This window comes from Myiozetetes cayanensis, unplaced genomic scaffold (genome assembly GCF_022539395.1).
Source record: "Myiozetetes cayanensis isolate MyiCay16 unplaced genomic scaffold, myiCay2020 scf3, whole genome shotgun sequence".
In the NCBI taxonomy this organism is placed as follows: domain Eukaryota; kingdom Metazoa; phylum Chordata; class Aves; order Passeriformes; family Tyrannidae; genus Myiozetetes; species Myiozetetes cayanensis.
Window position 1 is genome coordinate 50,818,704 of NW_026087521.1, and position 15,306 is coordinate 50,834,009.

At 44.2% G+C, this 15,306-nt stretch overlaps 2 protein-coding genes across 2 annotated transcripts in view; both read left to right on the plus strand.

Annotated features, from left to right (window-relative positions):
• The window catches only part of RPL3 (ribosomal protein L3), a 263,879-nt gene that overhangs the window by 125,752 nt on the left and 122,821 nt on the right, over positions 1 to 15,306 (plus strand). The gene's annotated exons all lie outside the window — the stretch shown is intronic.
• RPS19BP1 (ribosomal protein S19 binding protein 1) lies at positions 6,402 to 8,830 on the plus strand. Its single transcript, XM_050324182.1, has 4 exons — positions 6,402 to 6,469; positions 6,561 to 6,701; positions 6,966 to 7,063; positions 8,151 to 8,830. Exons 1-4 carry the CDS (start codon positions 6,421 to 6,423, stop codon positions 8,283 to 8,285), a joined length of 423 nt encoding a protein of 140 aa, XP_050180139.1. The 5' UTR covers positions 6,402 to 6,420; the 3' UTR covers positions 8,286 to 8,830.

A 15,306-nucleotide genomic window follows, 5' to 3' on the forward strand; every position in this document is an offset into this window, starting at 1 on the left:
CACCCAAAAAAAAAAAAAAAAAACAAGCCACAAAACAAACAAAATCAAAACCCAAAACAAAAACAAAAATAATCCAACACCCACACACATCATACAAACAAACAAACAAAAAACCACCACAACAACAACAAAACCCCAAACAACAAAACAACAAACAACAAAATCCCCTAAAAAACAAGATAGGGGCCCAAAGCTCTCAAGTTATTCCATAACCCCCAGTATGCACATATGGCAGTAGGTGTTGTCCATGCTTTCCCCACCTTTCTATAATGCATAGCATTCAGCCTGGTAATCCCTAAGGCAAACTTCTATTCACTTCAAGCCCTTCCTGTGCCACTTGCCCTTGTCCACCATCTGTTACATCCATTTTCCAGCATTTAGCAGTTCCTGGTCCACAGCTCCCCTACCTTTTGTTCACTGAGTCCCACCCCTGCTCCACCAAAGGATCTTTATCCTCTTTTCTCAGTTTTTTAGGGAAAAGGAAAAGCAACTACAGAAGGATAGCTTTTGACCTTCTAGACCGAGGGAAACAGTGGCAGTAAGGACTGTCACTTTCTCCATGAGCCTGTCCTGTAGGAATGAAGTAGGTAGGGAGATCAGGAGGAAGACTCATGTCTATGGCCCACAGAAGGAACAGGGAAAAGTCAATCACTCTGAGCCCTGAGATCCTTCTAGTACTTATTCCTTTGGACATTTAAGGATAGTGGTGGGAAACAGAGAGGGAAATAGTTCCCCTCCAGCTGCAGACCCATTTTGCCTGCTCCACTTTAGGAGGTATACAAGACCAGTAGATGCCCTTCTTAAAATAATATTCCCTTCAGGGAACAATAGAAAGCATGAGGACACTGGATATTCAGGCATTTTTGTGAGTCTGGATGCCTGTTTTTCTGACCACAAAAACCTTGTGACACCAACTCCGTATTATATGCAAAAATACTACTAGCAAAGTGCTTTCTTCTGGTATTCCAAGCCCTAAAGAAGGACTTGTTTGTTGGTTTTTTTCCAAATAAAACATTTATGTTCTTAAAAACATTACCTCTGTCTATGAAGTGGGCTCCTAGAGCATCAGCAGAGCTATTGATGCTTGTTCTCTTCCCATTTGGAGCAAAAAAAAAACAGATGGAGAACAAGTATATGTTGAGAGTTGCTTAATCTTTGTGAGTCCTTATCTCATCTGTGTAGGAGGATACTAACTCTTGTCTCATTCAGGGACAGAGTTCATTTCTTACTGCAGCATTTAGTGTGGTGGGAAGCTGATTCAATCTTAACCTGCACCAACATTATCTGCAGAAGCTGTGTAAGGCCGAGCCAAACTCTTGGTGATCTGGAACAGGTCACTAAAAAGTGAATGAAAGAGGATTAAAAAAAAATCAGAGTAAAAGACTTTCTGTCCATCTAAAGTAACTAGACACTTATCCATGCAAGAGTATGAATCAAAGCACCGCCCAGCCCTTGTTCAAATTCAGTTGGATGGAAAGTCAAATTGCTTTTCAAAGGCATGTCACACAGTTAAAGGACAAAGGTTCCTATGCACTCGATGTACAGGGCAGGCAGTGATCCATGGCTCTTTGTAGGAATGGTGACCACAACACAAACTGCTTCAAGTCAGCAAACACAGCTAAATATTAATGGCAGCAGCTTTAGATATTGCTGTTCAAGAGAAAATACAGAATGTGGGAACTGGTAAAATTGGACAGCTGCTTAAAGCTTATAAATCATCTCGAAAATTGGTCTGATTCATTTTGGAAGAGAATATACAGATATATGTGTCAGTGTGGACAACACCAAGTGTTCAAACATCAGGATCCCATTTCCCCAAATCATAAGATTGCTTTTTTAAAAAGCCTTTAACTAAATAATTGCTTGTGATTGTTATATTTTACTTCTAATGCTGCCCTCAGTTTCTGTTTTCTCACATTCTTCACAGTGCTCCTTCAGACCGAGCCTCCTGTGTAACCTCCTGAATCCGGAAGCTGGAACATAAAGAGCAAACAAACAGCTGTTATGAACTGCCACTGACAGCAATATGATTAGACATGAACATCAGTTACATCTTTATTAGCGTACAGTACAGAATAAGAAGGTGGAACAAACCAATCAGACATCTCCCAAAGCCAAGAATAACAGGGAGGTCACTCCAAGATGAACCAGAAACTCTATCAACATATTCAAACAGGAAAAATTCCCATTTTCTGACAGTGTAAGAAAACAAGCAGAAAGTGAACTGATAATATTCACGTATGGAAGTTACTTAAAACTCCAGCTAATCTGTACGCTGGGTTATTTGTAATTGAAAAGCCAGCTACCCGCTGAGCTGTGAGATTTAAAGAAAGCTATAAAACATGGACATTAGTGTCAGAAAGCTTTCTAAGACAGCTTAACTCTCATAAGGAAAGACATTCTCAGTCTGAAATGCAGTACCTGTGGATTTTGCCATCCAAACTCAGATTATTCAGGCTCTAAGATGGTGATTTATTTGGATATTTTACATTGAAATGAATACCATTTGACATTCATTCTGTCCCCAAAGCACTTCAAAGAGCTAACTGAACTGATTTTTGAGGAATTACAAAGTGATGAAATTTTAATTTTATTCATCTTGAATGAAATTTTAATTTGAGTAGAGGTCTTAAAACAGTATCACTAAATCCTTTTTTTTTTTCTTTTTTTTTTTTTTTTTTACAGACATAGGCACAAAGTCTCCTAACATTAAATTTTTAATAGCACATACTAGCCTGGAAAAAGCTATTTGCAGGGTCTGCTCAACTGCTTTCAACAGTGACTCAGTAAAAGAAAGGGATAGTTAAAACATAAGGAACATATCATAACTGAGAGAGTGATAAAGCCATGGAAGGTCCTGCAAAGAGAAATACACCATTTACTATGCTGTTTTCAGCATAAAGCAGATTTATCAAATACAGGCAGTTGACTTATTCTAAGGTCAGCAGAGGATATTTTACAGTTTATGACATATAGAAGAGACTACGTGATCCAAATGCCTAAATTCTACATATATACAGACTTAAAGTAACATATAATGCACAGGTAAAGTCGGTTCATATCAAGAAACAATTATACATTCCTAATATAAATCGATAAAATTATCTTTTTAGCAGTGTAGGGAAAAGATGTGAGCATAATTCTGTATTGAAGTCGAAGAGCAAGGGAAGATTCTGTGCCTCTGCCTGAAGGAGCGTGACAGGTCTTGGCTGTACCAAAGTCACATGGACAGAGACATGACAGATGTTACAATCACCCTGTCTGGCAGGGCCAAGCACAGCTGCAGCCAGAACGCGGTTAGAAGAAACATCCAATGATCAGGCCCGGGGAAAAGCTGCCAGATCCTGTTAAAAGGAGCTGAAGAAATATAATGTATTAATAATAGCTACATGATTTCACAAAGTGTTAAAAAAACCCATAGCCTATGTTAGACCATGATCTTTGGTAACAGATTCAAACCTGGGGAATGCGTCACACCACAAAGCACGCACACATTTAACTGCTTGGTGAACTAACCAGCTCCAAGAACCTGACCAGATTCTGAGGCAGGAGTCTGTGAATATAGTTAAAGAAAGTGCCTTTCCCGCCCTCCTCAGCAAAGTGACCCCTGTGTGCTCATTAAACTTTATTCTGCAGGTAATTGCTGACTAAAATCACTGCAAGTCTGCTGGTCAAAGGAGGCATTGCCTGTATTACAATTCCTTCCTACTGACAGTATTTAATAAGAAGGGAGTCAGATTTTCTGAGAGACCTGTATAACCGAGAGCTTTATTAATTGGTACAACAGAAATGGAAATGAGGTTTGGTAATGGTTTACTTTTGAGGTAGAAAAGGGTATATATTTTCCATCAACAGAATAATAAATCAGTGCAGCTTCTACCACACTAATCTGTTAAACATGTTTTGCAGTGTTGGTAACAAAGATATTTTTGCATCAGGTGCCTGCATAAGGCATTTATGAGATTGCACCATTCTGGCACAAAGCATGTGTAAAAATGTATTAGGTAATCCTAATAAATGATACAAACTTAGTATTTAATCGATAGAATAAGCTATCTTGAATATCCTATGCAATACGTAACCATGAACAGCTACAAAGAACCTATAAATTGTATTTTAGGGCCTAAAAGAAAGCATTTAACTGAGGAGGTATTTTTGAAAATGATTTTTCCATGGTAAGATCATTGGCAGCTATCATTGATCTCACTCTGACCAAAATAAAGATAATCTGAGTATACAAGCAATAACAACTTTTCTGCTGACTAGAATACTCTCTATTGCTTTCTTCAATTTCACCAATAGGCTATTAACTCAAGGCTTGTTCAGCTTCTCCTTTGCAAAACTGCAATAACCTCTTTGTGAGCTTTCACAAAACTAGAAGGACAAACCTGTCAGGGAGTAAGAGCTGAGCAAGCTCTATGTTCCACTAGCTATAAAACAAACAAACAAACAAACAAACAAACAGGAAAATGGAGGAGTGCTCTGCTTTACATACCCGGTGACTGGCCCTCCAAATCAATTAAAAAAAGAAAAAGAAAAAGAAAAAGAAAAAGAAAAAGAAAAAGAAAAAGAAAAAGAAAAAGAAAAAGAAAAAGAAAAAGAAAAAGAAAAAGAAAAAGAAAAAGAAAGCTCAGCTTACTGTAAAAGGAAAATTAGGAGTGAAAAGCGACAAGCTGAACAAGCAGTTAATGTTCTCCAGTCTTGAAGCCAGGAATAAACACCAAGTCCTGCCTAGAAAAATGGATTAGCACCATCAGCAGAAACTGCCACAGGATGCCAGGACCCATCCAGGGAGGGATTCAGAAGAGAATGAACAACAAAAGACAGGCATCGAGGTGACATCTTCAGGGGCTGGAGACCAATTTCCAGAGAATGACTGTCTTTTAATAAACTGAGGTTTAACTGTTATCAGTGCCTGTTAGAAATCATTACTATGAGAAACAATGAGAGCCATTTGTATCACTTTCTCCCTGCAGGACATGTCTGAGGGAGAAGAAACCTCTCTCCTCCAGCGTCAGCTTGTTATTGCCAGCACTGGCTATAATTGAATAAGCTTTATTCAAATGATAGCTAAATTTAGCAGACATTAGCATCAAGTCTCTAGAGGGTTGAAAACTGGAGAAGGAAGCATTAAACAAATAGACTAAAGTAAGCCTGAATAGTAGATGCAATTTATGGCAGAGCATACGTCTCTGCCTGATGAGTCTAGAACAAAGTTAAATCTGGATTTTGGGACCTCACTGAGACAAAACATGACACCATTCCCTTTCCTTCTGGCCTTTTATTATTCCTGTGATGGCAGTTGCCCCTCGTGGTGTCCACAAAATAGGATTTGTTACCTGGTGTGCAACAAGCACATTTCAGAGTTACACAAGCCTGGGTGCTCAGTGCTTGATTCCGCAAATCAAGCACACCCACTGGACTATCCACACCACTTTTAATACACAGAAGTTCAGAGTTAGTAACTTTACATGTACAAACTCTCTGCTATGATGGGTCAGTAATTTCCATACAAGTTACATAAGCCCAGATAACTTCTACGCATGCTCAAGGGAAGGGCTTTCACTTGAGCAGAGGTTTTTTTGACCTGTAGGCGTGATTTTTAGTATCATAATGAACATACTTGAGTTGCACTTGAGCATTTTGCCGAGTTAGCAATGTGTACATAGACATACCTCAATATCTTGATTTACTACAGCCTTAAAGCTTGTTAATTACAGGATGTCCTTGAGTAAGGGATGCTAATTGTTATCTGTTCTACTGACATACAACAACATTGTAATTTACTGCTCCTTAAAGGTTTTCATTTCCAGGGCCTTCCTGACTAAAGGATGCTCACTGCCGCCTTTTCCACTGATTAGGTCTCCTTTCTTATTGATTAGGCTTGAAAGCACACAAAGATATTACATCGGAGAACACCCTGACTTGAGATAATCTTGATGTATTCACAGAATCACAGAATATCATTAGAGTTGGAAGGGACCTCTGGAGATCATGTAGCCCAACCGCCCTGCCAAGGCAGCGTCACCTCAAACAGGTGACACAGGAACACATCCAGGGGGTTTGGATTGTCTCCAGAGAGGGGCACTCCACGGCCTCCCCAGAAGCCTCTTCCACTACTCTGCCACCCTCAACGTAACGAAATTCTCCCTCATGTTGAGGTGAAAGTTCTCGTGCTTTAGTTTATGGCCATTGATCATCGTCGTGTCTCTGGGCACCACCGAAAGGAGCCTAACACCGTTCTGTGGGCACCTATTTTTGCCAAGTTAGCCACGTTGTACATGGACATCCGTGGACAGCGAGATTTACTGCATCGCTGGAGCTTGTTATGTCCCTCCGGGCGGGAGCGGGGCGCTGTGAGGTGCCGGGCGGGAGCGGGGCGCTGTGAGGGCCGGGCGGAAGCGCGGCCGAGGCGCGGCCATGTCGGCGGCGCTGCTGCGGCGGGGCCTGGAGCTGCTGGAGCCGCAGGGTGAGCCGCGGGGGCCGGGGGCTGTGCGGGCGGGCAGCGGGTGGTTCCTGGCTTACGGCGGGACTAACTCCGTCCCTATTCCCGCTTCAAGGGCAGGGAAAGGCGCCTCCGGAAGCCCAGCGGGCTCGGGATGGCCCCAGGGCGGTGGGCGCTGCGAGGCGGAGGAAGAGGGCCCCTGAGCCCGGCAGGAACAAGGCCACGGTCAAGGGGAGAGTCGTGAAGTCGGCGATAGGTGAGTCCCGGCCTCTCCACAGCCCTCGCACCGGGTGCCCTTGGGGCGTCCCGCAGCCACCCTGCCGGTCGCTGTATCCCATCCCTTCCCCTCCTCCCGGATGCCCTTTTGGTGTCACTTAAACACAGCCTGATTTGTGGGCGCACCCCTACCCCCGAGCTGTAGCCGTGGCTTTATCCCGGTGCCTCGCTGTGCCTGTGTGTCTCCTTGTGAGCTGCCTGGATGAGCAGCTGATGTGTTTTATCCCACTCTGCTTTGTCCCAGAGGAGTATCATAAGAAGAAGCCTGTGAATCACTTGAGAGAAAACCTGAAGTACATGTTGAAGGGACGACTTGTTGCAGACAAAGCCATCACAGAAAAAGTAAGACTAACTTCTGTTTGGGAATCTCTTTCCACTGAGGAACACACATGAATGGGACTCATCCCCGGATCTTACAGCTTTTATACTTTGTGCAAGGGAGTCAAGTTAAGTTTCTGTTTACAAGTTGCCTTGAGGAATTTCTGCGTGCACTGGCAAAATAACTTAGTAAGCTTTAAACTCTTGTTGATGTGTTGTCCCCTGTTTTGTTCTCTGATACTAGTTCAGATCATAGAATGATTTGGGTTGTAAGGGACCTTAAAGATCATCCAGTTCCAACTGCACCACCACGAACAGGGATGCCACCTGCTAGATCAGGTTCCTCAAATGTACTGACAACTGTTGGCTTTTCTTAATTAACAAAGATTTCGTAGCTTCATCTGGCAAAGAAGCCCTGGTTCAGACCTTCTCCTTACTGTCAATCAAACTGGCCTTCTCTGTAGCTGGAGGCTTTTTGATGAGGAACCAGGTATGCTGCTGGTTCATGTAATAGGAATTTTGTAGTGTCTTGAATGATGTTTTTCATAACTTGAGAATTTAGCCAGTGGTTTTTCCCAAAAGGTAGTCTCATGCCAGGAGTTGAAGAGGATACCTGACACTGCTAGAGTGTTGGGCTATTTTTATGAGATACAGGCTGTTAACTTACATAAACAAACCAAATGGTTTAGGCCAGTGTTTCTCAGGCTGGAGATTCTGAAAGAAGGTGACAATGTATTAGAAAATGCTGAGGGAATTCCACCACCTTGTTCAGTTTTCCAGTTGTCTCGTGGAGAGAGATGATAAAAGAAGGTCATAGTTTCAGAAAGATCTGAATTGAAATCAATATTTCTATCTCTGTGACTGTTACTACAGAGAGAAGTTTCCATCTTTGACTCCAAACACCAAATTGGTATGTACTGTTGTCCCAGTGACCTGCTCGGGGTAACATTGGTGGTGATTGCTTCTCACTTCTCCTTGGAGGCACTCCAGGATATAGCAGGGTACTTGTAGAATAGCAGGGATGCTGCAGGTGAGCTTGAAAATTGCTGTTTTGTAGTTTGGTCTGGATAATAACGACTGCTGGTTTTTTTCATTTTTGTATTGTCTGAAGGTTCTTGCTCAGAACAGAGGCAGGAAGTCCAAAGATCAGCCTCCAGAGAAGGTAGAAAAGAAGAAGCCTGAAGGCACTGTCTTCACTGAGGAAGATTTCCGTAAATTTGAGAGAGAATACTTTGGGATACCATGAACAACGTGACAGGGATTCTTGCAGCTCCAGTCTTTCTGCAGCTGAGCACTCAGCACACAGAACTGGACATTTCCTCAGCATGTTTGAGATGGGACATCAGAGATGCTCTTCTGCCAGCAAGGGCTTCAGTGTCAGACTTGCAGGGCAGCTCTGCATCTGTGCAGAGCTTGTTACTGGCCAGCTAAAGGCATGGAGGTTCTCTTGGCTCTGAGATGTGTTGTCCTTGTAATTTTCTTCCTGCAGCCAGCAAGTCTTGCATTCTTAAGGCTGAAGGGTGGACCAAGCCAAATACAAATCTTGTTCCCCTTCCTCAGGATGTAAGGTTTCTGCTATCTGTGTTATTTGGCAGGGAGTATATAAAGTACTGTATCTGAATGGAGAAGTGTTTGGACCAGCACTAATAAATCCCTGGAAGGGTAGGATGCTTTGAAAGACTGTTAAACCTGAGAAACCCTGCAGTTTCAGTTCTTATTGCAACCCCTGTCAGGTCTTTCAATCATTGTTAAAACTTTTTATATGTCATTTGATTAAATAATTGTTGCAGACACTGTCTCTCTTTGCCTTTGTAATAGTGATTATTATGACAGGCTACAATTGATGAAGACAAACTGTGTCACTGTTCTGATCCAAGCATTCCTTCCTTTAGGATGACTCAGTTGTGTGAATGGCCCTCTCTGATTCATGTTGACACATCTCTCTGACATGCTGAGGCCTTCAGAGAGCGCAGGTTGGAATGGAGGTGACTTATCCATTTTGCCTATTTACAGTCTCCCCTCTCTCCAAGGAAGAGCTCTCAGACAGAGAAAGTTGTCCTTTGGATTCTTACACCTCAGCATCCCACTGAGATTTAGCCATGCCAGGAGAGCTGCCCTGCTGAATGTTGCCAGAGCTTGTAGCCAGGAGGGCTTGTGACTGAAACGTTAGTCTCAGCATCAAGTTAAAATCTGAACCTGAGGCTGTGGTGCTGGGTTGAAGGGAAGTTGTATTCTCTCAAACTACTGCCAAATTCCCAGCTGTAACAAACAAGGCCCAGCAGGTGGGAGTGTTGTTCCAGAAACTTCCTCACTAAACCACTCTAAATGTGCTTTCTGGGGAGTTCTTGCCACTGCCCTTTGCTGCCCCTTACCTAAGAAGATGGGAAGTGTGTTTTCTTCAGAAAAAAACAGGTAAGGAGAAGGACCAATGCCAAGTTTTACAAGGGGCTTGGCTGACCTGAGCAGCAGCAGCTGCTTGATGTCAGCACTGTGAAGAATTCCCTTCCCTGCCCTCTGATTTCTGGTACTGTCTTCTTGTGTCTGTGCCTCCTCTGTTGAGTTCTTTCCCACATGTCTGCATGGGAGGGAAGGTCACTCAGATGTATGAGGTCCAGACAGGGGAAAGAGTGAATATACTGAAGTGGGTGTACTGGAAATTGTGTAATAGCACATGGGAGGGGATTTCTGGTAATAGGATCAAGTTCAACTATCTGCAGCCAAAAGTGGTAAATATAGAACAGTTCAAAGGCCAATTCCATTTTTTTCAGTTTGTTCTTCCTCCCAAAATTTAGAAAGTGTAAAAAAGAAAAGAAAAAAAAAGAACTACAGCTTCTTAAAAGAATGGAAATGCTATTACTTGAAAAAGTAGTTGAGCAAAATGTGAATTCAGCACACGTCTCTTTAAAACTTCTGCACTCTGTGTCTGCTACAGTGTATGTGAGCTGGCCTAACACAAGCAGCTCAGTGTGGAGCTGTCATGGAGATAATTCACTGTGTGAAAAAGCTGACTGTGCCACAACTTGATTGAAAGAGATAGATTTCTGGGGTATTGTTTTGTTTCAAGCCTTCATCTTCAGTATTTAACATTTCCTATGGCCTTACTGAAGTCCTTCATGTCACCTCCTGCACCTCCTCTACCAGTTCCTCCTACACACCCTTGTTTCTATGGTTGTTTGGCTCCTGGGCCCTTCTGCAGGCTGAGGAAAGCAAAACCATCCTTGCTCCAGAAAAGAGCAGGAGGCTAATGAAGTTCATTCTTTGTACAAAACCCAGCTTGTTTATTTGCAAACATAAACAAACAGGAAAGCTATCCTTTCAAAGTTAATGAGGAACTTTAAAGTGAGGCCCAGAGCAGTTCTCCATGAGGATAATAACACCCAGATCAGTGAAGTTTTAAAGTTGGATGGTAGCTATCATTACTGGCTGGAAAGACTATTAGGGCCAACACAAGTGATCAGCATACTTCTTGAGGCTTGTGCGTCAGGCATTATGTTGTCGAGGAGGGTGAAGCTACCTGACAGACTGAATTTTGCCATTTGAAACCAAACTTGGTTGTACAGCCAACAGTATCCTCCAGTAAATGAAACTTTATTTAGTAGGAGGAAGGAAGAGCAAGCAGAAGTGAATGGGTGGCTCTTGATCTGCAAGGGCAAATATCAAACATATTCCAGCCTTGACTTTCCTCCTGTCTGGCAGGGCATGAGCTCCTAGGAAAGAAGAGCAGTGCCATCTGCATACTGGGTAGATAAGGACAGGTGTTGGCCCCTGAGGGGAATGTCTTCAAGTGAGAGGGGAGAACATGCTTGGTGATGAGCTAAAGCTGAGCACCTTGTACTCCCAGCTGTCTGTGTGATGGTCTAGCCACGCCTAGTGCATGCCAACTAACTCCCTTGCTGTGCTGGAACCCCAGGAGGTGGCTACTTTGGAGCAACATACTCATCCCTGGCAGTGTTCAAGGCCAGGCTGGATGGGGCTCTGAGCAACCTGGTCTAGTAGAAGGTGTCCCTGTCCACGGCAGTGGGATTGGAAAGAGATGACCTTTAAGGTCCCTTCCAACGCAGACCATTCTACGATTCTGTGATCTATCAGTTCTTTGCAGCCAGACTTTTCTGCCGAATGGAAGAGAGAAGAGGAGGTTAGGGAAGGAGCAGCTTTTTCTGGTTGTCCTCCAGCCTCAGTTTCCCACACTGGAAGCTGACAGGCTGCAGCCCATAACCTTTGGACCTGCCGGACAGCGTTTCATTCCCACGCATCTGCAAACAGCAGCGCAGGGACGTATCCCACTGCTGCAGGGCGAGGGCCGCGTGCTGGCTGAGCTCATCAGGCTGCTGGCGCTCTTCCCAGCTCTGCGACATCAGCTGAGCATCCTGCAGTAGAAACAGAGGTAGCTGAGCTAGGGAAGAAGGAGGAGGGTGCCATCTTACAGTGCATCTCCACCCACACGCAGCAGGGAGTCAGAATGGGAGGCGGCAGCGGTAGCTTTAATATAAATGCAGATAAAAGCTCTCGAGTGTTATTAATGTGGTAGAACCTTTCCAGGGAAACTGTTCAGAGGAAGCAGAATAGTTCCCAGATGCTCAGTCTTGAGCTAGCTTAGTGTGAATAAGATTCATCGAGCCTGTTAATGGCCTATTGCTCCCTCGTTATGTGAATGGAAAGCAAAAAAGGAAATTTGTTCCAACGGGTACAAGCTAATGTAAGACTTCAGTTCCTTACCATAGAAAGCAACAACAGATACTACCAATGCTATATGTGTATTGGGAGGGGGAACGACAGCAAATGTAAACAAGAAAACATGTTTGCTCAGGGCACTAACCGATTTCTTGCCTCTGAAATGACAAAGCGGTAAGAAACCTGGCTGCCAATGAACAAAGACAGACAGTAAAACTTGCTCAGGCAAACGAGCTTTAAAACGCTGAAAAAGCTGTGGTGGAAAACCAAGGGGGGGGAAGGGTCCTAAAAACCTTTGGAAATCTCACCCTCTGGTTTCTTTTCTGTGACTACCTTCCATTTCAGTCTTGCTGAGGATCAACACAGCACCAGCCCCTGCAGCACAGACAGGCTCCTGAACACCTCAGGTAAGGGACTGGTTATTGCAGAAAGGGTTCACAGCAGCAGGATCCTAAATAACTCAGAAAATACAAGTTACAACACAGGAAGTTTCTTATTTTGAGACACAACGACCCATCGATTCAACTAAAAATGAAAGAAGGCAGGCTGCCTAATGTCTGCTTGCAGCTCAAAATGTGGAACTCCAGCCAAGGCAGGCTGAAGGGTTAGTAGGTTTGAGACAGCTTAAAGGTTTGCATGTCTATCCATAGTTACGTTAAGTAGGATTAACAGTGCCAGCCACTATCCGGTGGGGGCAGGGGACATAAAAAGCATGAAGGTTGCTCTGCAGCTGTCTACAGAGTTACATGCACCTTTTTCTGAAGGAATAAGCTGTTGGCAGGGCTAACCAGTGATCCAGCCAAGCTGGTCTGTCCTGAGCTGCACTGCTTGCGTGCCAGCAAGATCATTTATCTCCTTTAATGGGAGGCAATGACTAGGGCTCTTTCTCCGCCTGCCTGCACACTGCAATGGAGATGCAGAGGAGTTACAGAACTAGGAGACTCTCTGCCCTATATAAATTAGGCTGACGTGCCTGCTGTGCCTGGCAACTCGCTCCCTGCCATTTCTTAACAGGGTGTGTACGTGTAAAAGGGAGAAAAAGAGCAGCTGAAGGAGAAATGAGAGGCAGCTAGGCACTGCTTGGAGAACATGCACCTCTGTAATAGGGAAATTGGAGCCTGTGGGTAGAGCTAGCCTCATTCGGTGGCTTGTGACACTGCATGAGTGCACCAAAAATAATGCAAAGGCAGCATACCTGGGATACCTGAGGAGCCAAAATAGCGTTGCCTAGGTCAAGGGACCAAACTCCTCTGTTAATTCACAGGGCCTAAAGCATTTCAATGGGAGAGTCAGCAAAAGTGAGCATTTCTGGCCCAGAAAGGGACGGTCGTGGTAAGACCCCAAGACTGCCTTTGCACTAGAAATGAAGTGTAACAGGAGTTTATGTGCTGGATTGCACATCAAGGCTGTGAACATAGGAGGAGGACAGAGGAAGGTGGGGTATCCTCCAGACACTACTTGAACCATACTAAAAAAAATTAGTATGCACAAGATGGAATTTATGCCTATAGGAAGAACAATATAGATCCTCTTTTTTTCCTGAAGGCCTAAGTCTATAGAAAGATAAAGAAAACTGGTATTCTTCTGGCCAAAAATGTATAGATATCTCACCCCCACAAAAAGGCTATGAATGGACTACCACTGTGTGAAATTGTTTCAATCAGTATAACCCACATTTTCTTTCTATAGTCCAGCTTGGGAGCACTGGAGGAGCATTCATTTCCCAAAGGACAGGCTGTCCTTGCAGCTATTTCTGGGCCTTCTGCCAGAGCAAAAGCTATTTGGAAGATTTTATCATCATTCTTTCTTCATTTTCCAACACTGCAGCTGTGGATTTATTTCCATAAGCGTGCTGCAAAGGTGCATCTGACCCTCCACACAGGCATGTGAAGATGTTGTCAGCAGTGATGACTTCCTCTTTTCGTTCTGAAAGAGAAGTGCAAGCGCCTGGGTCTCTCTAAAGGTAGGGCAAAGAGGAAGGTGGTTATAAATATCGTGACAACAGCAGAAACCACCTCCTGAGAAGGGGCTGTAGGTTGTCTGAGCAGCTCTGTGAGCAGTGAATGGCCAGGGCTTGTTTGGTTATGTGGGGGAATACTGGACTCCTATTTACCATGAAGTACAAAATTTGCTAAGGGATCGGGAGCCTGAGGGTCACACATGCTGTGTGTGTGAAGTATACTTCACTGCCCTTAATTTAGAGGAAAAATAACTGAGACAGAAATCTCATCAGCTGTGCCAACTCCAGATTCAAATAGCTTTTATATAACGTAGATTGGGGGAATTCCGTTGTTTTCAAGGATGTAGAAGAACTGGCCTCCTCCGGGGATAGGTAAAGCCTGAATTTCATGCACTACAATCTATTTCTGGACATAGTATCATGCTGTATGCAAGCCACAAGGATTCAATTTAGGCACATTTGTTCTGTGAGGCTGTGAGAGGAAGGAGACGGCTCCCGGAGTTTGCAAAATGTAAAATCAGTCACCAGGCAGGAGGCTATCAGAATTTTTATCCTGAGGGCTGGAGTTTATGTGACAGTGTCCTCGGTGTTCCTTGGCTCCTGCTGCAGGCTGGATAAGCTGCTGGGCTGCAGAGCCCAGTGGCGTGATGCCGGCTGTGCCTAACGCAAGCCTGGAAGAAAAGTCTAGATAAAAAACACAGAGGAAGAGTCAGCTTTAATCTCTAGCCCATGCAAAATCTTAACTAAGTTTCTAAGTATGGAAACACGGCATCATTTCAGCAGGCATTGCATAAGGTTGCCATATTGGCTGCATCTGCAAAGCCACGAGCTCGGAGGCTTGGCAAGCAGGGATGATGCTGACTGCTCTTCAAGGGCAGGTTCCTGATTCTCCTACAAGGAGTTCTATAAAACACACACACGGCTACAGAGAGCAAAGCAGCGTGGATGTGTCACGCATTCCTACTTTTCTCTTCCAGCTCTGATCTTCCTTCCCTGGAGTGAATGTAATTTGGCAAATTGGAGCTACATACTCTCTGGTGGGCAGTAGAAAGCAGAATCGTGTATTTACTGGCCAGCACAGACACTCCCTCATCTGCCTGCAGAGCATGGACTCAAAGAAAAATTGATTTTAGCCGGGGGGGCTCACAGACAGCACTGCCTATCCCTACACCGTGTTGTAGGGATAAGTGAGCTATCTTTCTAGGCTTTGGAAGAACTGAGTAAGGGCTGCAGAACACACCCACTGCCCCTGCAGCCCTGGCTGTTGCCAAGTTTAAGCAGGTGTTGCTATGGCTCTAAGGGAAGTAAGTGGTCGCCCTGTGGTGGGAAAGGGGGATCGGTATAGAGAGGTTTTCCATGCACTCATACCAGTTACCATGTTTTCTGTGGCTCAGTTGAGACTAAGTACATTGTCACCTCAGTTGCAGATTTGACTCATCAAGGGAAAGCCTATCCTGCTTATTGGGCTTTTCTGCCTCTAATTATCCCCATTCCCAGGCTGGCAAGTCCAGCTGATCTGAAGGAAACCTATTACGTTTGTCTTCCTCCCAAAAGACAACAGTCCCTTGTCCCTGCACACAATCTCCAGTAAGCTCTGGAGAACAAAGCAGCACTTAAAGCAGGACCTTGGCATGCC